The sequence below is a fragment of the Rutilus rutilus genome, assembly GCF_951802725.1.
Source record: "Rutilus rutilus genome assembly, chromosome: 11".
NCBI lineage: Eukaryota > Metazoa > Chordata > Actinopteri > Cypriniformes > Leuciscidae > Rutilus > Rutilus rutilus.
In genome coordinates this window covers 3,997,046-4,023,574 of record NC_140216.1, presented here as the reverse complement: position 1 = coordinate 4,023,574, position 26,529 = coordinate 3,997,046, and the positions used below count along the sequence as shown (strand labels likewise).

The following is a 26,529-nucleotide window of genomic DNA, read 5'->3' as shown; positions in this document are numbered from 1 at the left end:
GTGCTGCCTTTTGACTGATTCTGTATAATTAATAATCTAATTCTGTCATATTATCATTGTTAAATCAAAACATATAGGAAATATTTAGTTCCGGTTAACACTAATGTTAATTTGACTGGACAAGCTGTGTTCAGTACTGATGTTTTGTATCACTCCAATTCCTTGTGTTCATTACAAAAAAAAATGCAGTTCAATGATTTGCAAGACTAAAATTAAAAAATATAGGCTATAGTATTTTACCTGAGTTTGTGACTTGTAAAGTAGAAGACCGTTAAAAAGTGGCGGGAAACATTTCTCCTCACGGACTGCACACGATAGTGAATATGTAGCGCGACTGAACTGATTCACAAACAAATGAGCCATTCACACCAAGAATGATAGCTGTAAATATATCTACAAAGATAACTATATAAACGTCGACACCAGCGGACGGACGATATAGTTGTTTGTTTATTCAAAGCGTGTGCTTGTCTGTCACTTTAAATGCTCGAGCTCGTTACGGCAGGATGGATTCTGATTGGCTGTCGATGCTTTCATCGTTCATCAGCTGGATAATCGTGATTCTTTCTCTGTGCCTTTATCGTTACAGCTGTGGTGTAGAATTATCTTTATCATTATCTTTGTAGTTATCGTCCTTGGTGTTAACGGGCCTTTATGAGCTGGCTCTTTTCAGAAAAAAAATGACCAGTGTAGGGTATTCTACAAATATCTTTTGAAATGCAAATTAGGATTGACCCACTTGACATTGGGGAGTAGGAAAGACTACTGCTAACTTTTACCTGAACTCTTTTCCACAAAAAGCTCAACATTCCCATCATGTTCACCTCAAAACAGTTTTTTTTTTTTTACCTGAGCTGTTTTTGCAAAAAGTGAGTGAATCGTAAACCACTTTAATCATGAGTAATACACATTATCAATGCCAACAGAAGTACTACAGCCTTGAAAGTGGAGTCACAAGTAAAAATACAGAAGCTCAAAGTGCAAAGACAAAGGGTTGAGGTGTTAGAGGAACAACAGTTAATATATAAACAATAGACCGTGAGATAAAACAGAACACTGAAAGTTCCACCTATTGTTCTCCTTCCTTGCATTCATTGTAAAGGCTCACATAAAGCATTTTGACTGACTAAAGATTTGGTCAGGGGCTTTTCTTTCTGCGGTTCTGTGATGGTGTTGTAGGTGTTCTAGTTTTACTGTGCTCTGCCCGCTGCTGTCTGGCTTGCAGCTCCTTTACCTCAGCCAAAACCTCTCTAGCTTCTCGCCAGGAAGAAATGGCCTCTTGTAAGAGTCGTTCAGCTGCCGCCCTCCTGCTATCCCAGTCCAAAGCCTCATTGAGAGGAGAATCAGTACCCCTAATGCTTTTGAAATGGGGCGAGTAAGAGATTCGGAAAAGAGCAGGGTCTGTTGACTTCATATGGGGGGAATTTGATCCAGTGGACAGAGGCGAGTCTGAACCTTTGATGTGGGTCAGATCGATGCATTTCATTTGGGGTGAACTTGATTCTTTTGAATCAGGTAAATCGCAGCTCTTCGAGCGAAGTGCGTTTTTGGAATGAGGGGATTTGGACTTGAAACGGGGCGAGTCTTTTGATTTCACATGTGGCGATTCTTTCCCTTTGGAACCGGGCGAATCTTTCACCCTCACTGAGGGGGAGTTTGTGCCTTTGCTGTGAGGTGAACTATGTGAGCTTGAGCCCTTGGAGTGTGGCGAGTCAGAGCCCTTGAGATGCCGGAGACGAGGGGAGTCAATGCCTCTCAGGTAGGGGTAAGATCCCATTCTGTCCCGATGGGGTTCTTGTTCCTGAATCTCAGCGAGCAGCTCTTGAGTCCTCTCCAGCCGCTGGTTGATCAGATCCTGCAGGTGTCCCGTGGGACTCTGGGCCTGCGTCGCCTGGGATCCATTCTTCCTATTTGGTTTTCGCTCTCCTCGAGACAGAGCGTCATCCATGGAAGCACATCGGTTACGGCCCTGAGATAACGTCTCACTCTGAGGTGTGTGAGACTGGTTTTCATTGTTCAAGGAGAACTCTGTCTTGCGTGGCAAGCTGCTGGTTTTCACCTTGGCCTCTGTAGAGGAGGACGGCGGCCTGGACGCATCGGTACCAGCGCGTCGACGGCCAGGAGCCAGTTTATCCAGGCTGACCCGATGGTCCTTCGACCACTCATCCTGATCGTCATCAAGCATACCAGCATCTTCTTCATTCACCAAGTCCAGCATCAGCATTCCATCAGAGGAGGCAGAGGCCTACAACAAGACAACATTAAATACCACTTTATGTTTATCTGGTGGATATGCCAGTATCTTGACACCTAGCAGCATGAATGCAGCATCATGAATTAGTTTTGGTTACCAATCCCCTCAAAGAAATGCACCAATGTTAAGTGAGCAGTATTCAGGTGGTCATGTGATCGTAATTATTTATTTAAAAAGGTTTGAAAATATTGAACCAAATTTAACTAAATATACACTACCTTTGTAAAGTTTTGGATCGGTATGACTTTTAATGACTGAAAGAAATCTCTTATGCTCATAAAGGCTGCATTTGATCAAAAATACTGTGAATGTTTTTCTATTTTAATACCTTTTAATGTAATTTATTCCAGTAAATCATTCTAATTTGCTGATTTGCTGCTCAAGAAGCATTTCTTATTATTATCAATGTTAAAAACAGTTGTGCTGCTTAAACTTTTTGTGGAAACTGTGATAATGTTTTTTTAGGATTCTTTGATGAATAGAAAGAAACAGCGTTTATATGAAATATAATTCTTTGTAACAATCTTAAAGTTTTTACTGTAAGTTTTGATCAGTTTAATGCATTCTTGCTGGGGGAAAAAATCTCTTAAAAGAATTTTACTGACCCCAAATAACAGATAAATCTACTAATCCTAACTCAAAAATGAAATAAATTCAAAGATCGCTGTCCAATGATAATCTAAAAACTGTTAAGAATAAATAATTCTCACAATTGTTGAAACTCAAATAAAAAGTGAAATTACTAAAAGCATAAATGTTGAAACGAGATTTAGAAAGGGAAAAATAAAAGGTGGGGTGGACATTTTACTCCAGGGGGACATCTTACCCCTATCTTAATCTACTATTTATGTGTAAAACGTTTTACTTTTTAATTGAAGTGCTTCTTTTAAACCGCAAAGTTTTCTGGACTGCACTACCTCTCTGTTATGCAGTCATGTTATAAATAGCTGCATATAAGTTTCATCATTATTGCACCAAACAACCACCGAGTGCCATGAAGTCCGTATGAGCAGACAAACAACAACAGTCTTTGGAATCAAAGTCAAAGCAAGAATGCCACCCACCACAGCCATGAGATGACCCCGCGTAGGCAAACGCCGCCCAAGTGGGATCTTGGCCCGATCGCGTGTAGGATGAGCCAGAAGACTCTCCTCCTCAATCGTCACCTGCGAAGGGAAATGAATCAAAACTGGAGCTGAGCTCATTTTTACCATATTAACACAGTCATTTTCAGCAACCTTATATGGGTTCTAATTTACACAACACAAAAGGCCTATATGACATGAAGCGTTAATTAGTCTTGCATTCATCTCAGTTTAATCCAGGAGTTTAATCCATAGTGTGAAAATGAATTTGCAGATTTATAAATAGAAGGTGCCTAATATAGATGATGTGAAATTCACACAAGTGGGTTTCTGGTATATGAAATGCAGTGGAAAGTGAAACAAGACTGTGTGAAATCTTTTGCAACCCATATGCAATTGTATTAAAAAGGGTTTTAATGTTCACTTTTTTAAATCTTAAAGAGGACCTATTATGTACTTTTACAAAATCCACTCCACTAGAATAGCTTTTCCAGCTTTAATGTTCAGAAAAAACACGTTATTTTTCCCATATTCTCCATTGTTGCAGCTCCTCTCTTCCCAGTCTGTCAGTAACACTCTGTTTAGTTCCTGTCTGAAAAGCACAATGAGCTCTGATTGGTCGGCTGGATAATTGTGTTGTGATTGGTCAACAGTTTGTTTAGGAAATATCCCACCCCTTACCATAACCGCCAGTTTCAACACACTCAACCAGGCCTCGTCCCTTTATTTAGCATATGCCTTGGGCGGGAATTATTTAAATGAGGAATATTGTGTTTGTTCCCGGAAGAAAACTCAAGACTACAATGGAGGCGTTTCAGGGAGTTCAGAAACAGTGAAACTGATATAGAGAATAACTCCCTTTGGAGTGACTTTGTGCTTGGTAACTTTGCAGAGCTTTTTCATGCTCAAACAGCAAATGGTTCAAAGGTGCACATTTAAACACACATAATAGGTCCTCTTTAAACCCCCTTTTAAATTATTATGGCCATAGTAATAAAACATGATGTTGACTGGCTTAACAGTTCTTAGCCGAAATGTTTTCCATAGGTATGTCAACCAAAAAAGTTACAGAGTGCTTTTGTGAAATAATTGCACAAAGAATTTCCAGTATCCTAAAAGTGCAAAAACAAATAATGACAAGAAGATAGAAAGATCTAAAAGTGAAATAGAAGAGGGTTAGCACTAGAAAATGAAAGAGAAATATATACAGAAAGAGACTGACTAATGCAATGAAAGAGTGTTGGAGTGGAAAGCTAAAAGATGAGCATTAAAAAACAAGGAATAAATAAAGAGTATATGAAATGTCTGTGCTCACCTCATCCAGCACACGATTCTTAGCTCTGGTAATAGCTGTATTTAAAACATTGATCCAAGATTCCTTCTCCTCTGGACTCACAGCCAGAAATACAAGATTGGGGCTCTAATGGAATAAAGCACTTATTAAAATATCAACAATTACAATTATTAAAATGAACAATTATGGTATTTTGAATTTTCAAACATGCATTTTAAGGGTCCTTCCATCTTTTTATCAAGGAATCAATTTCGTATTGCCAAATCTAAACGTTTGCAAAGCTTCATTCAACCAGGTATGTTTGAGCATTCTGTCCTTTTTAGGGTTGCATCTTGTGAAATTACATCATGTTTTTGGTTTATTTAGATGTCTTTGGTCTGGTTACCAATTTGATTATTTATGTATGGTCCTGTTAATGTCACTGTATGTCTGAGCCTCGTCACAAGCATTTCAATGCCCTCTATTCCCCAGAGTTAATTGTGCAAATGACAAATAAATGTCTTTTGACTCTTGACTCCCTTGGTCTGTGTGGCATTCATATTTCAGTTGAACAGCACCAGAGTTTGTTTGGAAGCAGACTGAGATCCTGAAAATGTGGTTCTCGGTCCGCTTGTTTGGTGCACCAGCGTTCACACTTACTCAAATGAGCCGCACTCACAGAGCAATCGCACCAGAGTTTGTTTTAATCGAACCAAACCTGCCAAGTGTGAACACAACCCTAAAAAAACTGATTAAAATCATCCACCTTGTAGTCAAACAGGCACAATATGAATTGAACCCTTTTTTTTTATCCATAATTTCATAATGTTTAGTTATTACCTTGTTTCCAGGGTGTTGGCGGCGTAGCAGGGTAAATTTACTGTGGTTCTTCTTGCTGTGGCTCTTGGCTTTTCGCAGTTCCTCCGAGCGCTCATACTGTGCCAGGTCAAACACTTCATGAGTCTTCCCATTATTCTTCATCTGAACACAAGAGCAGCAGCATCAGCACACAGGCCTGAAGCTAGTAACAATTGCTACCATTAATTGAACATATCAGCTGCGCTTTCCCAGGCCAACTGTGCCGACAACAGTGATTCATGATGGGACACATTGATTTTAGCTCGAAGGACAGCAATAATTAATGTTCAACAGAACACTGCTGCGACATCAGTTCATGGAATCTGACAGAACGCTAAACAAAATCACCAACATTTAATTTACAAATAGTTACAAAAACATCTATTTAAGGATATATGAACAACACAACGTATTAAGAGTAACTTATACTCTATGGAAGCCAGTTTACACCTCAAAGTAAAAAATGGTACTTGTGTCTTTTATTCCTCATATTGCTAATTTATTTGTAACTATATATATGCAACTAGGCCTATATCTGACAACTACTGCTTATAACTGCTCATTTATGTCATATAATTGTGGTTTGACATTTTATAATGTGACTTTATACTTACAAGTTCTGAGTGCTAGCTAGTGGATATCTCACAGTGTTATACCGTACCTCAAAATAGCCATTGCAAATGTGACTATGGGCCCTATTTTAACGATCTGAAACGCAAGTATCAAACGCGAAACGCAAGTAACTTTGTGGGCGGGTCTTGGGCGCTGTTGCTATTATACCGGCGGGATAAATGACTCTTGCGCCTGAAAGATTTTGTATTTTCAGTCATCAGATTCATCTACATTGTGACTTAGATTTAATCAACTGAAAACAGTGTCTGTCATCAGATTCATCTACCTTGTGACTTAGATTTAATCAACTGAAAACAGTGTCAGTATAGATCGATCTCCTGTGGGAGGTCCTAACAGTTTCCCTGTGTTTGTAGCCCTTTTGTCTTCATGTATAAAGGTCAGTCACACCGACAGAACATTGGGTTAAGATTGTTGAAGGGCGACATGCTAACATCGCTGCTGAAGGACTGCTACACTACAAACCTTCAATAAATTCCTTTCCCCACAAGAACTCTGGTCAAGCTTACTTATTTTATGTATTGGAGAAATCTAATACATTGGCGAGCCACCCAAACGACTGCTCGGCCAAATACACCAAAATCTAACACGCCCGATGCAAATCTAAATCTGTGGGTTGGTCTGAAGTAGCTTCATTATTCATAGGTGTGGTTTGGGCGTAACGTGAAATAAACCAATCAGAGCGTCATCTCACATTCCCTTTAAGAGCAGGCGCGCTTGTTCCATGGCGGATTGCTATTATAACGGCGTATTTGCCAGACGCACGCCAGGAGTGCTTCACAGCCGAGGAGAACGATGCTTTCGTCAGGGCCGTAAAACACAGAGAAGTGACATTGGGGATGGAGAAACACACCCAAATATAGCTTCGGTTAAACAGGCGTATGATAATTTGGGTAAATGTGTAAGCTAGATTTATGCCTATTTTTTCACATCTTCATGGACACAACAATGATTTCCCTCGTGTGTTAATATTTTTCCTTGTAATAATGTAGCCTATGGTTTGCAAAAATGAAAACTGCTGCTTCTGTGTAGATGAGAGAATCAAAGTGTATGCGCGTTGTGCACACGCTACATTATGGCCAAGCATGCGCCCTCAAAATAGCATATGAATAACATGCGCAACATGCCACTGACTTTAGACTAGGTTTTTCCTGGTCAGTGGCGGAATAGTTTTCTGAAACTGCAAAATAGCACCAGGGAACGTTTGCGCCGGAACACGCCTCCTCTTTTCGCTGAACCGCCCCCGGGAGCGCAAGTTCATTCCCTGATTTACCGACGTGCGTCTGTGGAGGGAAAAGTCCGCTGTGCGCGGGTGCAAAATAGGAATGATACATGTGTCGGTGTACAAAGTCAATTGCGCTGGGTGAAAGATAGGGCCCTATATCTCACAATGTGAATTATGATTCTTTTTTTGGTAATGCTTCACATTTCACAATGAACAGTGCAAACTTCACAAATATAGCCAAGCCTGGTTCAGAACATATTCTCAATTAATACCAAATAGCATAAAAGGAAACAAACTGTGTTCTTTTCCATCAGAAATCAAGACAGGTGTTCCAAACGGTTTTCAGTTAGTACAGCCCCTCCCCTAATCATTCAGCCGTGACCCATCTGTGAAAAGTAAACGCCTCATTTTAAGACAGGTCAATCATCATTATGACTGACTGACTGTGGTGGAAAAGAGGTAAATTTCACTGAACCTGAGGGGGGAAAAACCCCACAGTGGGACATTAAATCCCAGAGAGCCACAATGAGGGTCACAAGGGTTTCTGCTGAGACGAACACAAAAACTCAACGCTGGAGATATTAGCATGCATGTAATGTCTCACATACCAAAAAAGAGAAATGTAGACATTTTGGGTCAGAGTTCTGCATGCATTCACCATAGCAACGGAAATACGCAACAAAGGAATCTGATGTCAGTCAGCTTGAGATTAAAGTACAAAGATCAAAGTGATCTGTGATCACAGACCAAACAGCAAGCACAAGCAAACCAACATCTATGACTCTATTCCGCTTTGAGATAGGTCACGTTTATCTAAGAGAGTTCACAAAACAGCCAGTTTTACGATAAAGAGCAGCATTTAGGTAAACCCCCCTCTATGCCACATATGGCTAAAGGTAATCTGTGTAACCGTATGCCTCCAGATGGCCTCCTGGGGTCACACATTTAAATGTGAGTGAGCGCACACTCTGAGAAAGAGCGTACTAGTGATGCTAATATGGGGCAAAAGACCCCTGGAGGAAAAAAGCCCGGCCTCTCTTCACCACATCAATATTTCACTCCCACGGTTGGCACAGCACGTTCCCGGCAGGGGGCCATCCTGATCTCTGGATTAACCACCTCCCAAAATAACCCACTAACCCACCATCTTCACTCTCACGAAGGTAACTCCAACAAGATGTAAGGGATAAAACGCAGCCTTCGTAAAGAGTACTCCTATGAATATTACATTTCAGACCAGAGCTGGTTTTCAAGGCATTGTGAATTGGTAGTTAAGTTTATAAAGCTGGCTCTGGCTGCTTCACTTTGCTTGGAGCCATACAACCTTAAAATCAGTCTCAAGATGTAAGGACTGTGAACATGAAGTGAATACTGCTGCTATTACATGCCTAGTTTTACCTCTACGAACAAGCTGGAATTAAAAAGATTTGCAGAATCCCCTTGAATCACGTGTTCAGTGTGTTCTGTAATCTGGTTGACTGCATTATTTAGAGGTCAACCAATTTTCCTAAAATAGACATAATTGAAATAAACTAAAGTAAACCTCACAGCCCTTTGTCCTGCCAAATCGATGTTATGCAAAGTTAAAAATCATAATTCACACAGATGATTGGACTGACGGATGATTATCAGACACTGTGAATCTGTGAATCCACACTGTTTATGAGTAAATCCTCAGTACATGTTTGATATGATCCATTTGCACACATGATGAATAAACTCTCAACCAAGAATGATCAGCCTGGATACAGTGAATCCTAGAGTAGAGCATCAATTATTTACACCAGATGTATAGAAGGAGCTTGAAAAGAAGCACTTTGAACCCAGTTATAGATGCTCAACTGTCTACATGTATAAACTTCAAATAATTCACATGGGAATCAGAAAGGATCATAGCCTTTACGAGTAGAGTTGCGTGAAGTGTCTCACTATGCTACATGAGTGAGATCAATTGAGTAGTTATGTCAAGTGACATCATTCTGGCAAGAATAGGGCTACCTTGAGCACTGAAGCAAAGTCAAGTGCAGCGGTGCATAACGCTATCAGTCCTAAGACAAACAATACACAGAGCCTGAAGGCATTGCAGCGATCACCAGAGGACAGACCTGTAGCACACACTCAAGACTGATGCAACCTGCTGACATTGTATTCTGATACTATAAAAATAACCTTGCTTGCCTGACTGGTGGGACGATGCACAGGGCTAGAAGATGAGCATACAGAATGCTAATCTGACTTGCGGCTTTATTTGACAACATTCATTTCTCTGAACACCTGGGGAATCTTCTGAAAATATGATGTCGTGTATGCCGAACTAAAATATTTTGGGAATTCAAGCAGTGCTGACAGTGGAGAATGAAAGATTGAAGATTCAATTACAATGAGCATAGACTGTATATTAACAAGGACCTTTTATGCCCTCTTGATTTTGTTTATGGGCTCTACTAGAATAGGTTTTCATGCTTCAATGTTCAAAACACATTATTTTCCCCATATTCTCCATTGTTGCAGCTCCTCTCTTCCCAGTCTGTCAGTAACGCTCTGTTTAGTTCCTGTCTCTATGAAGCCCCGCCTTCTGAAAAGCACAATGTCCTCTGATTGGTCAGCTGGATCAGTGTGTTGTGATTGGTCAACAGCTTTGAGAATGTTTAGAAAATGCCCCGCCCCTTACTATAACCGCCAGTTTCAACACACTACTAACTAACTCAACCAGACCCCGCCCCTTTATTCTGTGTATGCCTTGGGCAGGGAATTATTTAAATGAGGAATATTGTGGTGTTCGTCCCCGGAAGAAAACTCAAGACTACAATGGAGGCGTTTCAGGGAGTTCAGAAACACTGACACTGATATAGAGAATAATGGTACATTCAAGTCATGTCGAAAATATCATATTTATGAGTTGAACGCACATGAACACCACCACAAAATCGTAAATATGAGCTTGGGATTTTCTTTAAGCCCCGATGTCTTTAAGCTCCGACCAAAGTGACTTGAATGCACCTGACATTGTAAACACGACTTAAATACGAATTTCCCTGGAGGACTTGAACGCACCATAACTCCTTTGGAGTGACCCTGTGCTTTGTAACTTTGCAGACCGTTTTCATGTTCAAACAGCAACATCACACTCTAAAGAGAGTTGAAAATGCTCCTCTTTAAAATAAAAGTAATAATTTATCAAATAAATTAGTAATATATTAATATACATAAAAATATATTATTTGAATTTTTATGTTTTTTATGTTCCTTTAATACTTTTAAAATGGAAGTTTCTATTTTTTTTTTTTTACAAAATCATAACACTTAACTCAAGGTGCCAACTGCATTGGTGTCAGCAGGCTCAGTTTTGGTGATCTGTCCTTGTAAAGTTCATGTTTGAATAATTCCCCACATGAATAGGAAACATCCACACTCATTCTACTTCACTGCAACACCACCTGCATTTTGTGTATGTACTTGGTCTCTACATGTAAATCAATGTCTTTTTGAAGCAAAAACTTAATAAAAAAAAAAAGATAGGCATATAGTCAGTATTGGATTACTTACCAACTACAAACTAGCAAACAGACATAACGGAAAAGACTTTCAATTAAATCTGATATTGATTTAAATCTTTAAAAAACTGTCACCCTACAGTAAAGACTATCTTAAGAGGAGTCCCATTGTTCATGGTGAACTTGAAAAGCTTATCTGGTTCTTATTTGTGTCACTGACAGATCAAAACACATGGATGCAAATTGCTGTGATACTTCATTTAGATGCGGTATGTGTGGTTTGTTCACATGGGTTTCTTTTCATGATGGCGTGACACTGGATTCAGAGTCCTGAACATCTCCAGGGAGCAGGAGATGTGCAGCTGGGCTTTGAATCTTTTAATGTAAATAACAATGTCGCTCATCCAAAAGACAGCAGATGTGTGAATGCGACTGCTTTCTCAACTCTTAAAACCATGTACGTTGCTTTAATGAGAAAAACCAGGGCAACTCCGTACAGTTTTCCATGATGTGCTGCTATCTGACGGCTCTGTGAAAGTGATGAAAGCCTACAGGCAATGACAGAAACAAGCTGCTACACTTCCATGAAAATGACAACCGTGCCTCCACACAAGCTTCAAGTGAGCAAATGATTCAATTGTGAAGATTGGTTGCTCCTACATCGAACCGGAAATTGAATTCAACTGAATATTTGAAAGCAACTTCAGGGATCTTTGGTAGTGCTCCTGACACAAAATCCATGACACAGGGAAATATTGATTGTAGCCACTAACCAGGTTCGCTGCTGCTTGTCGTTTGGGGACACAATTGGGTTTCAATTTTCAGTGTTTATATAATACCCTTTAGAAAATTATAGCTTGTCAAAAGGATTAGTTTGATGTTGCAAGAGAATGTCCTTAATATCAAGGGCAGGAGTTTTTTTTTTGGCATTACTCCTATCATATAATCTCTGTAGTTAATGTCAAAATCTGAATGGGTTACATACACGAGTAGTTGACATGATATACCTTTGGGAAGTTGACATGCCCTGACTTGAGCATGAAATCATCATGAAAACTGTATTATAATTGTCTTTATGACTCACCTCTTTTTCAAAGATGTACAGATGATCTCCTTTAAGCATCACAAAGCGGTTTCGCCATATTTCCCTGAATATTCCTTTGCCGCTGAACCTGCGGATCCAGCCTACTTTGTCTGGTTGGGGTGACGGCTGGTTGGCATCCTGAAGACCCTGAGTGTGTCAACAGTGACCCGGTTAGTGTGTCGCCCGTCTTACATAATAGTATCCAAGTTCAAACAGATCTCTGTCACATGCTAAGCCATCATTACGTTTATTCCATATCTGTTAGTACTTATAATATAACTATTAGTAAGTTGTCCAATAGTGACTTTTTTATTGGTATTTATGTGTCTATTTGAAGTATTCAAACAGTTTACGAGTTACAAGTTTTGTTAGCTATTTATTAGATACTAGTGCATATAAACATTTTAGTAACACTTTACAATAAGGTCTCAATTAATGCATTGGTTAATGCATTTACTAAAATGAGCTGAACATGGGCAATATATTTTACAGCATTTATTAACCTTTGTTCATGTTAGTTAATACATATATTCATGTTAGTTCACAGTGCATTAACTAATGTTAACTTTTGAGCTTAAACAATGTAATAGTAAATGATGAGACTGACACTTTACCTAAAATCAATAAATACTGTAGAAGTATTTTTCATTATTTCATGTTAACTAATGTTAACTACTGAAAACTGTTACTAGTACAACTGGAATGCACACTAGTGTCATATAAACAGGTAGATATCTAATAAATAAGTACAAGTAAAGATGGAATAGGCTACTAGTAACTATTGAGTCCATAATTGTATCCATAATCTCTAATAAAATAAGATAGCCACTACCGGAATAAGAAGGATAGTAGCCTAAAAGTAATTTGTAAAAGATAGGCTAGATTACTTACTAGTTAATGCATTAATTAACACAAAGCAATACATTTGTTACAGTATTTATTAATCTTTGTTAATGTTAGTTGATAAAAAAAAATCCAGGTTGATTATTGTTTGTTCATGTTAATACACAGTGCATTAACTAATGTTAAATACAACATTTGATTTGAACAATGTATTAGTAAATGTTGACATTATCATTAACTAAGATTAATAAATGCTGTAGAAGCTTTTTAGTTCATGTTAACTAAAGTAGTTAAGTAATGTTAATAATGAAACCTTATTGTAAAGTGTTACCAAAATAACAGTAACCTAACAAAATAACTAGGCTACTACTTAACGTTAATTACAGGCTACTAATGCACCTTCAAATTATATCCCAAAAAAATGTTTTACTGTCAGTTGGTCAATTAAGGGTGTGGTCAATTAAAATGTCTGTTAAATAGAATAAAATATGTAAAACAAAATACGAGAGACAACAGCATAATGAAGAATACGCGTAACGAAGATCTACGCTCTCGCATTCGGCGCTTCATAACAAAGGAGTCACTGCTAAATTAATTTAGCCTACACATAATAAAGAAAAAGCAGAATACAAACACTTGCGCTGTTAATAAAAACTATTAAATTATGAGCATTCATAACTACTAGCCTTTACACATCTGCATGAAATTCTCACCCTTTTGACCAAATGGCTTTTCTTCATGCTGTTCGCAAAATATATGTGTCCCGCTCTCTGGAAGAAACTGAGGAGTTGTTCTGTATCCTTTGAGGAGAATGTGGCGCGCGCAGGTGTTGTGTGTGGCACGAGCTGTTTCTCTCAGGACTGATGGACTGCCAGTCTCTACATTGACGATTTGCAAACCGCGGGCAGAGGCTCTCCATTGGCTTGGGTGAGTCCCCGAGCTGCTGCTGTGCTTCTCAGTTCTCACCGACACGGATTTCCCCGTTTATAGAGCTCGACTGCTCCATCTATTGAACAACGAGCACAGCTGTCGGCGGGATGGTGATGATGATGATGATGATGTCACGCTGCATATTGAGCTTCCCTCATGAACACACTGCAAATCAGCGCACAGCAACGGATATAGTTATTTTAAATGATAATCAATAGTGCAGGGGTGTGTGTTTATGTGTGCACCCTAATGAATTCAAGAATATATGGTCATGTTTTTAATGTAATATATCCAGAACCACAGTGTTGGGTGTAATTTAATTACTATTATGGAGTTAATATTGTGCCATAATTAACCAAACAAATCCAGCATTTTGCAAACAAACTCGACCTTTACTTTCTGTAATTTACTTAGTTACTTCTGATTTAGATTAATTGCATGAAATACTGTATTGGATTTTACATCGACATTGTTAAAATGTATATTTTGAATGTGCAACTTCTCCCTTTAGTCAGTTTAAGAATAATTTATGCAATTGTATATTGTTTATTTCAAAGAATCAAAAGTGCAATTTCGTGTGTCTCCTTGTATTGTTCAACTGGTCAAGGTTGATATGGGATTTAGAAAGTAATTAATAAGTAATCCAATATTTTTTGGAGAGTAATTAGTACAGTAAACTATTTACACTGTTAAAATGTAATTAGTAGCTAGTAATTCATTTTACTTTTTTAGAGCAACTTACCCAACACTGCCCAGAACTGATCAACTGAGACCAACCGGGGCTAGTTGTCACACAGGAAAGTTTAGAAATTTTGATTCATTCATATTTTAGAATATTTTTTGTGTATGTTGTCCTGCAAACTAAAACAACAACATCACATTTTTAGCTGTTGGGAAACAAGAGAACAGAATAAAACCGCTACATATTCAGGCAAGGATATTTTTCATAAATTGCAGGTCGGGCAACTCGTCACATTTCTGAGATTCAAGCACTTTTCTTCATAATTGATTGTTAACTGTTTAAATTTTGCTGCAATGTTTATCATAAAGGCAGGTTCCACTGTGACAACTTACCCCATTCAGTGTGAAAACATTCTACTGGTGCGTGCCTGTTTTCCCCCTGGGTAATAAGAGTGTAAATGTTCGTTATCTTTAGTCTATACAGAACTTGACATATAAAAATAAACCTACCTTGATAGATATCGCTGGAATAAAAGTGTGACTAGCCGTTCGACTATAGCTTTGTTTCACTAAATCTAAAAAGAAATGTGGCAAAAGTTTAAAAAGACACGAATGAGAGCATGGATCTGAATATCGCACATACAATTATTATAACCACAATAAAACAAAATGCATGAACTTAAATTTAGAAATAGAAAATGTTTATTATGTAACTCAAGTATATAGGGGGATTTCCAAGGATTTTCCCTCCTACAAGCTCTGAGAAAACCACACACACACACACACACACACACACACATTCAGAAGGACAAACTACATCACTATAATTACACCGCTCTAAGCTTCTTTTCCGTCCACATAAATTGACCACATTATTCTAGAACGAAGCAAGAAATGTTTCCCTTGGGTTAATTGGGACAGATTTCTGGAAATAACAAACGGACACATCATGGACCTGATTTTTGTTCAGCTGTATGTGGGACAACACATCAAGTGTGACATAATCTGGCTAGCAAATCTACCAGGTCCTTTACTGACTCATCATAAGCAACCATTAATGTTTTTTTTTTTTTTTCTGTGCTGTAAAGTCATTAAGTGGTTCACCCTGCCGTCGTCTGGATGATAGTGGGGATTAATGGATGTGATTAGTGAGGGAGGAAGGGGAGTTATAGTGGAGCAACCTGAACTTGTCTATGGGGGTTTAAGCTCTGGAGGTTAAAGTGATGACCTAAAAGGTCAGGGCTAAACTCCGTCTACTTGATTCAATTTAATCAGTAAATCATTTGGGATGTGTTATACAGCCTGTTGACTGAGGCTTTAGTGGTAATAAAAACATGAAAAAAAATGTGTTGGTCTGAAATTTTCATTTATTGAAGAGCATCATAAAATATCGTCACTTACTTATCATGTTGTCCAGTTTATCAAGCTACAGTATGTACAAAGGCAAAGCTTAGTCAAAAAAAAAAAAAAAAAAGACATGCATGTACTGACACACTGAGATGCAAATACGTCGATGCGAAAGTTAGCCCGATTTAAACTCTTTGTCCACCAAGAACTGTCATATTAATTGATAAAAGCCTTGGACATTAATATCATAGTAACAGGCTGAACTGATGAGCTCTTTTTCATGAGCTGACGACACGCTGCAAATAAATATCCATTTTCTTTTATATTTTTTAAAAACATTTATTAATGTCTGGATATTTTTTTTTTAAACCCAATTGTTTGAATGATTTTTCCAGCTTTCTTGGGCACTTTTGATGCAAAATATCACATTATTGTGACCCAAGTTATATACACAGAGCAGCCTGTTTATAGTATATTTAAAAGTTATATACTTATATACTTTTTTTTACTGAACATACAGTAGTCATCTATCCCAAAATGATCAAATGTAGCATCACCAATCCAATAAATAAAAATGCTGTCATTGTGAAGACTTTTGGGGCATTATTTACACGTAATCATAAAAGTTATGCACATTTACAGTGTTTCACATACCATTATCAACACTTATATATATATATATATATATGATAACACTTTACAAAACATTTCAATTCATTCACATTAGTTAGCGCACAGTCTAACAATGAACAAGAATTTTACAGTATTTATTAATCTAGGCTAATGTTTACAACATATTTCTGCACATATACTAACACATTTTTAACAATTCAAGTTGTTGCTTGTTCTTATGAACACGCATGAATTAAAAATGAACAATAGTATATTCATTATTGTCTTGTTTAAGCTGTGCAAATTGTTGTTCATTAATGTTAAAGAATTGAACCTTATTGTGCAGTGTGACCATTTTCCTCCCTAAAACTGAAACATTTGAAAGGAATGTTAGGAGAGAGAAAAAGAGGGCGAATGTGCTCAGCTCAGGGTTCGGCGGACAGACAGCACACATTAATATGAGTGATGATAACAGCTCAGCGTCGGCTCTGCTGACGGCCTCGTCCTTGTGTCCGGTCTCCACCCGAACCCACTGCGAGCGTCACTTCCTCCAGGAAGCTGGGACAGAGAAGGGGAACATATTTGCGTTATAATGCATGAGTACAGTCAGCACTGGATTTGACTGTTTAAACAATCCACAGTGGGTAACAAAATATGTCAAACAATGAGAAATTACAAACAAACAGAAAGCAAAATGATCATGCAAATATATTTAAATGACGTATTTTGTTTCCGGAAGTTTATAGAGTCTAGTAGGTAAACGAGCATCTACTGTAATGGCTATAGTGTACAAGCGCCACAGATCTGGTTAAATTAGGTGGATTTTATGAAGTTTAGCTAAACTAAACAACATTCAGATTCATTTAGAGTTTACATGGCAGACAACACACGTAAATACAGAAACAAATTAAGTAAAAACAATAATATTGTAACTTATTATTACAATTTGAAATACAATTGTACTACTAAAAATAGTTCTCTATTGTAGTATATTTTAAAATGTAATTTATTCCTGAATTTTCAGCATCATCACTCCAGTCTTCAGGGTCACATGATCCTTCAGAAATCATTCTAATATGCTGATTTGCTGCTCAAGAAACATTTCTTGTGTACATTTTTTTTTTTTAGGATTCTTTGATGAATAGAAAGTTAAAAAGAATAACCTTTATTTGAAATAGTAATCTTTTGTAACATTATAAATGTCTTTACTGTCACTTATAATCAATTTAATGCATCCTTACAGAATAAAAGTCTTTTTTTTAAATCTTGTTGACCCCCTGAATGCCATTCTAGCGCTGATGTCACTGTGTAACCTGGATCCTACTTGAATAAGGCATTAGGGCTTGTGGATAGAAGTGAGATGGAGAAAAGAGACAACAGCGTTGAGGGCATTTAAAAACACTGACCTCTTAGTGTTGTGAATGGCCGTGCCGCCGAGTATGATGCGCACCCCTGGCATTGTGCGGTTCAGGTTGTAAACGGTTAACGCCTCCTCGTAAGTGGCCCCGCCAATTATGAAGACGATAATGTCTTGAGGTCTAAAGGGTGGAGACAGTGTGAAAGAGCACATTTATCTAACTGCAGTCCATGTTAGAGCTGCACAATTAATTCTGCTCTTGATTCAAACACCCACATGATCTTATTCCTTAATGACAACCATTCGCTATGTCTAGTAAACCGTTGACATACATGTATGATCACAGCGGACATTCAAATCTGCGTTGGTGCTGCCGCTGATCCAGAGAGAGCAATTGTCATGAAACAGCTTCACAAACACTCTTTTCAACCACACATTGTCATTATTTCTGTGTTACAGTACCGGTAATTCAAATGATCACAGAGGCACAGAGATAAACATTTATAGTTCAGATATAAACGCTGATGTCTACGAAAGAGATCAAAATAGAGTGAATCAACTTTTGATAGTAACTTGGCACTTCAAATGAAGATTGAATCGATTAGCGACTGTTATAAATTTACTCGTCTTTGAATCATTCATTCAAGAGATTGTTCAAAAAAAGCTGTTTCATCCAGTAATGAAACAAGTGAAGTCTTTATGAGTGAGTCATTGAACTAAATTTTCTAAAAAACATTCATAAATCTAAATAGACTGCAGCAATCAACATTTTGTCAGAACCTCTAGTACAGGGGTAGGCAACCTAAGGCACGCGTGCCAACACTGGCACGCGGAGGGTTAATCGCTGGCACGCAAGCAAATGCGAGAGAAGTGTATGTATTTCATTCAGATAAAGTAGTCTACCTGCACAGTGCACACAGATCTACATTTTGATGTAATAATTCCTCATAGTAAAAAAAAAGCTTATTTTATTAAGTTAGGAGTAGAGATGCACCGATTGATCCGCTGGTGACCGGAATTGGCCGATTTTCACGTGAGCGGCCATAACCGGCGACCGGCCGGTCAGTCTGACATATGCCGATTTTATGCCGGTCAAATGCACTCGGGCTCCCCATGATTAACATCGCGCAATATCAGCATCACACGTGCACACGGAACGCACATATAGGAAACCTCGTGAATTACGGCCGTTTCACGCATATTTTTTTTCGGCGTGCATGTTAATCAATGAGTGCATTCACACCGGGAGCAGGAGCAGCGCGTGAGTGCCCAACAGGAGCGTCGCGTGAGCAGCAGTGAAGCGGGGGTTTTGCCGCCGAGTCTATTTTGTCTGCGTTGCTCATGCTCAATTAAAGTGAATTCACACTTTTGATGGACAAAATAAATATGATTTCAAACAAAAGTGCCCAAAATGCACAGAATGTGCATAGTGTGTTTTAACAAGAACTGGATTAGGTTATGTCAGAAAAGAAAATGAAAACTCAAAAATATTATATAAAATTTACCCATTTAAACTTGTTCTTATTATTTAGTTTGGGTAAAAGGATATGGTATTTTATAATAAAAAAAAATATATATATATATATATAGAAAATAAATATTTGTGTGTGCTGTAAAGTGGTTAGAAAAAATGAAATCGGAATCGGGTATGGGCAGGTCAAACTCAATGAAAAATCGGAATCGGCCTAGAAAATTGTAAAAATAGAAAATCGGTGCATCTTTGGTTAGGAGTTATAAATACTATTAAATTGTCTATTTAAATCTAAAACAAATTTCAAGAGAAATATTAAAATTTCTGTACTATTTCTTATGAAAATGTAAAATGTTTGTGTATTTATATGAGTGTGTGTGTGTGTGTGTGTATATATATATATATATATATATATATATATATATATATATATATATATATATATATATATATATATATATATATATATATATAGGCTATGTGTGTGTTGTGGCACAGTGATGAACTCGGAAACTTAAAAATGGCACTTTATGACAAAAAGGTTGCCGACCCCTGCTCTAGTAAATTACATGTTATTTTGTTTAGTTGTCTAAAAAAAATTGTGATTCTCAATTTATCAGTGATCGTACAGCTCTAGTCCATGTTTCAATCCAAGCACAAAAAGTATGAATTGTACATGAAACAGGGCATTTAAAATGTATTTAACTAGTAAGATGTGTGAAAACAGCATTCCGTAGTGACACAGAAATTACACACTTTCAAAGCAACAAGAAAAAGCTCACATTAAATGTCTATAAGTGTGCTTGTATATTATTAATGCATGAGTGTGAATGACAGTCTATTTATGTATCTGTATCACCTGTCTCTCAGAGAACTTGGCCCGAGGTAGGGGAACTGGCTGTCCTTCAAACGACCCTTGATCAGCTGATCCAGCGTGTCATGTAGAAGCGGCTGATGCTGTGTGTACACATTTTCAACTCCCTATCCAAACACACAAACAAGTTTTAAACAGAATGTGGCTTTGGCAATATGACATGTTAAAGGGGACCTATTATGCCCTTTTATAAAGTCTTGATCTTGTTTTTGGGGTCTACTAGAATAGGTTTTCATGCTTGAATGAATGTCTTAAAAAATATTTGTACATATTTTTTCCATACACCTATTTTTATGCGCATTTTGGGATTTTGCATGTAAAAAAAATAAATCACTGGATGGAAACACCAAAATGTGCATAGATTTTTTTTTTAATGCACTCAATTGAGACATTTTTTATCTGATAAGAAGACATGCGCATAAACTGTGATACGAAACATATTTGCCGAATAAATCCCTCGATGTGCAACAAAAACCTCACATGACTTTTGCCTCAACAGAGGCTGTGATTGGATAACTAGATCAGTTTTATTGCACAGCATCTCTAATACTTGTTTGATCATTCTGAAATGCCAGTGGAGGCGTTTCAGGGAGTTCAGAAACAGAGAATAACGCCCTTTGAAGTGACTTTGTGCTTTGAAAATGTAAGGAATAATGCAGTCAGAGGGCCATAAACATGATCTACCTTAAGTCCTTTGAAAAACTGCTTGGTAATGGCCACAGCATCTGTAGGAGCAATGAGGTCACTTCCTCTGACTCGTTTCCCGCCATATTCCACCATGGCCTGCACCATCTGCAGTACAGGAAAGTTGCTTTCCTTTTTAATAAATCGTACTAGTAATAGTAGGACTTTATCAAATTAACCTGGATCATCCATCAGTAGCAATACACCGTGCGACAGGACACAGTCCCTCACCTTGCGGTGTCTCTCTGACACCCCTTTGCGATTGAGCTCTTCCATCAGGCTGGGCAGAATACTGCTGCTGTGTTTCTCGTAGCGAAGCGCGTACAGCATCACCAGCCGCACAGCGTCGATCTCAGAAAGACGAGGGTTCTGCAGGAGCCGCCTCAGGCTCTGCAGGAAGAGGAACAAGGTCATCTTTAGCAACGGTGCAAGATTTACAGCACTTAACATACTGTAGGCGATCACAAAAAACGTTGTGTATTGACATTCACTTGGTTCAAAAGTTTGGGGTCGGTAAGATTCTCTTATGCTTACCAAAACTGCACTCATTTGATTTAAAAAAAAACAGTAAAAATAGTGATATTGCCAAATAATAATCAGCACTTTGTGATTAGACTGCGTGTCAAACTCTGACCTGTTGTGCATTGGAGTGGTCACTCTGGCAGGCCAACTCCTGCTCCACCTCTGACACCTCCATCAGCTGTCTTTCACTGACCAGCCGGGACAGCTCCCCAACCACGGTCACGTGCTTTGAGACCGTGCCCGACATTTTCTTAAACTGGGGGTAGTTGTCCACAAATGCCTACAAAGGGGGGGGCAGAACATGGTCATAATACTGTAACACAATAATAAAAGTTCTGGATCAGGGGTCTTCACGGTTCACTCCTCATATAAGATGATGTGCTACAGTGAACAGTATTATTGGGTCCGCTCACCTTCATGTCAGATATTGACTCTAATTTCTGTTGGTCCTTGGGCTTTTTCTTCTGAAAATCCTCCATCAGGTTCTTGATGTTTGTTCCAATCTCACCAAAATTCAGGTACAAGTTCTTATTAAGAGAAAGAGAGAGAAAACAACATATAGTAAGGGGTCCAAAAGTCTCACATCACTAAAAAAAAGGCTCTTCCTTTTGCTTTTATTACAGTTTCTAAGGAGTTACATATGGACAAGTCACAAATGTGCTTATTTAACTAGTCACCTAGACATATTGTATGTCATAATGTTTCTTTGTTTTACATTATTCAACAAAAAAAAGTGTTACAAGACTTTGTTGTCTGCACTACATCAGTTTCTTTGAAACAAAAATGTACTTGGTAAATAATTTCATGATGTATTACATTTTTTTAATGGAATCTGTTTATGTACTTTTGCACAATATTTTCAACAACTTTACTCACATTTGCATAAAACTCATCATTTTCTGCAGACAAGACCACCTCCCGTAGGTCCTTACTGATTCCAGGCACTCTGGACAGGTCTATGCGGTTGTTATTGAGGCCCAGCAGCTCATGAACCATGGCCTGATACGTCCACTAGAGGAAGCAAATGCATGCACATGTAGAATTTGCTGCAATATCAGCACACTAAATCATTATGTAATATTAATTTTGTTGCAATAACATTTTTTTTTTTTTTTTTTGTAAATGCAAGCAGGACACACTGGCTCCTGTAAATCTCACAGTAGAGAAAAATAATAAAAAGCATCATATTTAATGTCTAACACGGTTTTAGCAGTTTTCTAACGTAATCCAGAATAAAACCATGGGCTCTATCTCCCTCTGGTGGTCAGGACTGGGATTTTGCATACAGATCTTGTTCTGTAATATGAGATTATTAAGAGACATTGTTTCTTGCCTGGTTGAGAAGGGGAGTAATGGCATCATCACTTCTGTCTAAAATCAGGAGAAGAGGAGGTACTTCTGTTTTCCTGAAGTCAAACAGTTCATACTCCTTAGTAATGATTTGCTGTGGGAAACACAAACAGATCATTAGTCAATACATTTTCCTCCATGAAGAAAATCTATAGAGTAAATCAATCAGTATAAAAGAATGACCTGTTCACCAAAAGGTCAAAGATAATGCATACTACAGATCTATGATACAATTACAAAATGAAGTCTTACTTTGACGCTCTCTGCCAGCCTTTTGGACATGTCAGAAGAGAGCTGGTAGCGGATCATGGGGCATTTCTTCAGGGCCAGCAGCACTGATGTCAAACCCTGAGTGACACGAGGCAGTACACTGGGCTCCCAACTGCGACCCTACACACACGCACAGAAATATTCAGAGCCTAAAACAGAAGGATTCGTGCTCACAAGAGAGCCGGCGATAGTTGTGAGATAATGATTAACTTAAAGGGATATTTCACCACTGGAAAGATGAATGTGTATTTAAATTGGGTCATTTATGTAGTTGAAGTGTGAAATTATTTTAGAAGTTGGTGCCTTCTAGACTGAGAAATTTTTGAATTTTTGGGTTCATGTGGATGAAAGACAACAACTCCCAGAATGCACTTGCTTCGCCGCCCTACGAGGCCACTCCCAAGCCACGCCTACCGGTTACAGAGGGCAGTATCGGAAGAAATGATACAACTAGGCTACTAGTCGACTCGAAACTGAAAAGACAGCGTTTTATCCATAGACTGTAAAAAATATGGACAAAGCGTCTGTGACGTCAACCATAGACTTTCTGAAGAACGGTTTTGAAGCCGTTTATGGGGGGTATGGGCGGCGCCATCTTGGAAAATCTTGGGAAATCCTAACCCCGCCCACCTTCTGGCCAATCCATATATGGGTAAAGGACGCAGCGCGCGTCACTCAGCTCGCTCTGCTACTCCGGTTATCTCTGTATATTTTAGGCAACGAAATATGTTATAAAACACCATACTAACTCTTTTTTCGTTTTCATTTAAAGAAATCTTAAACATTATAGCCACACAAATGTGGTTCAGGCAACGCGTATTGATTATATTCACTGCATATTTGCCTATTTATAACAAAACGAAATATAAAACACAAACCTGCCTCTTTTCGTTTTAAATATAATATAAAAATATTAAACATTTTAATATGGTCCAGGCAATATGTGCATTTGTACTAAACAACAGTAAACAACAGTTGCAGTAAACAACATTACAGATCATCTTCGTTGTATTAAAATTTAAAATGACAAAACTCAACCCAGTCTCTTTTTGTTAAACTTCAGTTTTATCAATATTAGCTATTATAAAAGTATAAGTAAAAGGTACAAGAAGCTATACAAATAAAGCAAACAATTCAGTCAAACATACAAAGTCAGCGCTCTAGTCTACCCATACAACGGTAAAGTTAAATAGCTTATAAAGTTATGAAACTTCCCCTCAGCCAAAACGATTGGCCAGGGAACAAATTATAGATTCACGAGACCAAAAATCGCCCGTTAGATATACACAAGACGAATTATATCTCATGTTTAACCACTACAGAGACGCCAGAGTCAGCGGCAAATGTCAGAACGACTAGCCGAGGAAAGGCTGTTCCAGGCGGGGTACATGAGCGCCGAGCACCCGGTCATCGCTGGATCTCACAACCTGGATAAAATTTTCATAAATCTTTATAAATAAACCACAGATTTGAGCTTTAAACAACTACATTCTCGCCTGAAAAACTCTTAAAACTACATTTCATGATTCAAAAACAGTAGTATTATATTTCAACTGTGTTCAAAAATGGCGCTTCTTATGTTGTCATTCTCCTTGGATCAGCCTATGCTCGTTATCAGCTGTCAATCAAGCTGTCAATCAAAGTTAACCACGCCCTTATTTGTCATACATTTTATATCTAAATACGATCTAAACTAATGAGTTAGAAAAAAATTCACCCCCCTCACAGTTGTCAGGCACTCGGAACCTATCGAAAAATACAATAAAAGTCCATGGGACCAACCTGTAAAAACATGAATTTATGCTGTGAAAACGGACATTTTAACATGGTGGTCTATGGACATTTGCTCCCTTTTGGGACCTCCCTCTAGCGGATTTTCGATGTATTGCAGTTTTTCGCACTTCCGGGTAGGTTTCATTTTTCAGATTAGAATGTTGCCGCTTGGTTTTATCGTGAGATCCCCCTATGGACGGGTTGAAGACATGCGGAACGAGCTCCTCCTACTGGCTGTAGTCTCTCGCCTCTGGACAAAAAAGCCTCCAATGACACAAAATGACGATTTTTGCATCATCTGAGGATTTTTTCCAGACACACAATACAGAAATCTCTCGTCTCAGGGGGACATGAGGGAGGGAAGCATTCAAAAATACTACTGGGTTTCTACTGATACAAAGCTTAATGCTAATCGGTGAAGTATCCCTTTAAATTAAATAAACCATTTTTTTTTACATTTTCAACTTACTTAGTAAGTTTTTTTTTTTTTTTTTAATCTTACCCTGGATACTCCTTGAAGGTTGAGGGAGAAAAGATGAGGGTTCACAGCAATGAAATCTCCATAGAACTCCTAGAGTAACAACATTTTTTAGAAATTTAGAAAGTTTGCTAACATTTTGCAGGCACTATATGGAAAGCATATTTATGAATCAATAATGAAGACTTAATTAAAAAGAGGAAGGCCCACCTGCACTTCTGCAACAACTTCCTGTTCATCTGCCTCAGCCAAAACCTTTATCTCACTCTTACTGATCACGTTACTGAAATCTGCACAGAATAAGTCCTAAAGTCAGTGAAAGTCCATCTTCTGACCACACTTATTCTGCAAACTTATACATAAGAGGTAAATTGATGCAACACTCTTGATATATTTCTGGTACTCACAGATGAAATAGACACTATACTTGGGCCGACGAAGCTCTTGAATCAGGTGCTCTACGTTCTCCTGAAAGCAGAGACATTCAAGTATGAAATAACCTGGAAATGCAGTCTAAATCGATATATTGTACAAGAGACCATGATAAAAAAACCTTGGTTGGCCGGAGAAAGCAGATAGCTTTAAGGTGCTTCATGTTGTCTCGGTTTTGTGAGTCAATGCGCTCAAAAAGGTAGACCTCCTTCTGCAGGATCTCAGACTGAGTGTAGACCACACTCACAATACTGGTCTGTAAAGAAACGGAGGAAGAGTAAAGACAACAAGCAAGCAATGTTTTGACCACTGTTAGTCACTGTCTATGTAGACTGCTGACTACTTTTGTAACACAGCTCTCTACTTTAAAAAGAAATTAGAGTTACATTTGGTTAAAGGGATTGCTCACCTAAAAATTAAACCCAAACCTGTATGAGTTTCTGTCTAGTTTCCAACATTCTTTACATCTTCTTTTGTGTTCAACAGAAGAAAGAAACTCATAACGGTTTGGAACAACTTGAGGGTGAGTAAATGATGACAAAACTTTCATATTTGGATGAACTATCCCTTTAAGACACATGACAGGTAACAAGACAGCAAAACTAACTTACACTGCACACAGTACTAGATTATCAGTGGCTTATGCACATCTGCGCTTTTAGCTTGAACTGTTAAAGCTGTTTAAAGTCACTCACCGTCTCCTTGTCCATCAGCAGCACCTTCATCCCGGGTCCGCTGCTCTCTATCATTTTGGAAATGTACTGCTTGACAGCCAGAGTCACGTTCATTTTTTCGTTTTATACGTGTTCTAATTGTCAGTGAAAATGGTTCAAATTATCGAATCGTTTCAAAGTTGTTTAACTAATGATAAACGGCTCTTTTCATCAGTAAACCCCCGCATACAAAATACTGTTGACAATGGGAGACAGACAACTCACTGGACTTCCTACTACTTCCGGTGTACACGAGTATTCGGTCCGCCTCTGATTTGGGATCTGTTGT

General features: G+C 38.2%; 2 protein-coding genes across 2 annotated transcripts; both read right to left on the bottom strand.

Annotated features, from left to right (window-relative positions):
* On the bottom strand, positions 1-13,761 carry plekho1a (pleckstrin homology domain containing, family O member 1a). The gene is made up of 6 exons (XM_084424030.1): positions 13,460-13,761; positions 11,904-12,050; positions 5,453-5,593; positions 4,655-4,759; positions 3,319-3,420; positions 1-2,245 (listed from the first exon to the last, which is right to left on the bottom strand). Exons 1-6 carry the CDS (start codon positions 13,484-13,486, stop codon positions 1,139-1,141), a joined length of 1,629 nt encoding a protein of 542 aa, XP_084280156.1. The 5' UTR covers positions 13,487-13,761; the 3' UTR covers positions 1-1,138.
* Positions 13,762-15,717: 1,956 nt separating this feature from the next.
* Positions 15,718-26,484, bottom strand: vps45 (vacuolar protein sorting 45 homolog). The gene is made up of 15 exons (XM_084424668.1): positions 26,223-26,484; positions 25,649-25,783; positions 25,503-25,563; positions 25,306-25,385; positions 25,120-25,188; positions 22,827-22,964; positions 22,558-22,668; positions 22,101-22,235; positions 21,638-21,751; positions 21,337-21,504; positions 20,934-21,092; positions 20,703-20,810; positions 20,004-20,125; positions 17,723-17,854; positions 15,718-16,874 (listed from the first exon to the last, which is right to left on the bottom strand). Exons 1-15 carry the CDS (start codon positions 26,313-26,315, stop codon positions 16,793-16,795), a joined length of 1,707 nt encoding a protein of 568 aa, XP_084280794.1. The 5' UTR covers positions 26,316-26,484; the 3' UTR covers positions 15,718-16,792.
* Between the last annotated feature and the right edge of the window lie 45 nt (positions 26,485-26,529).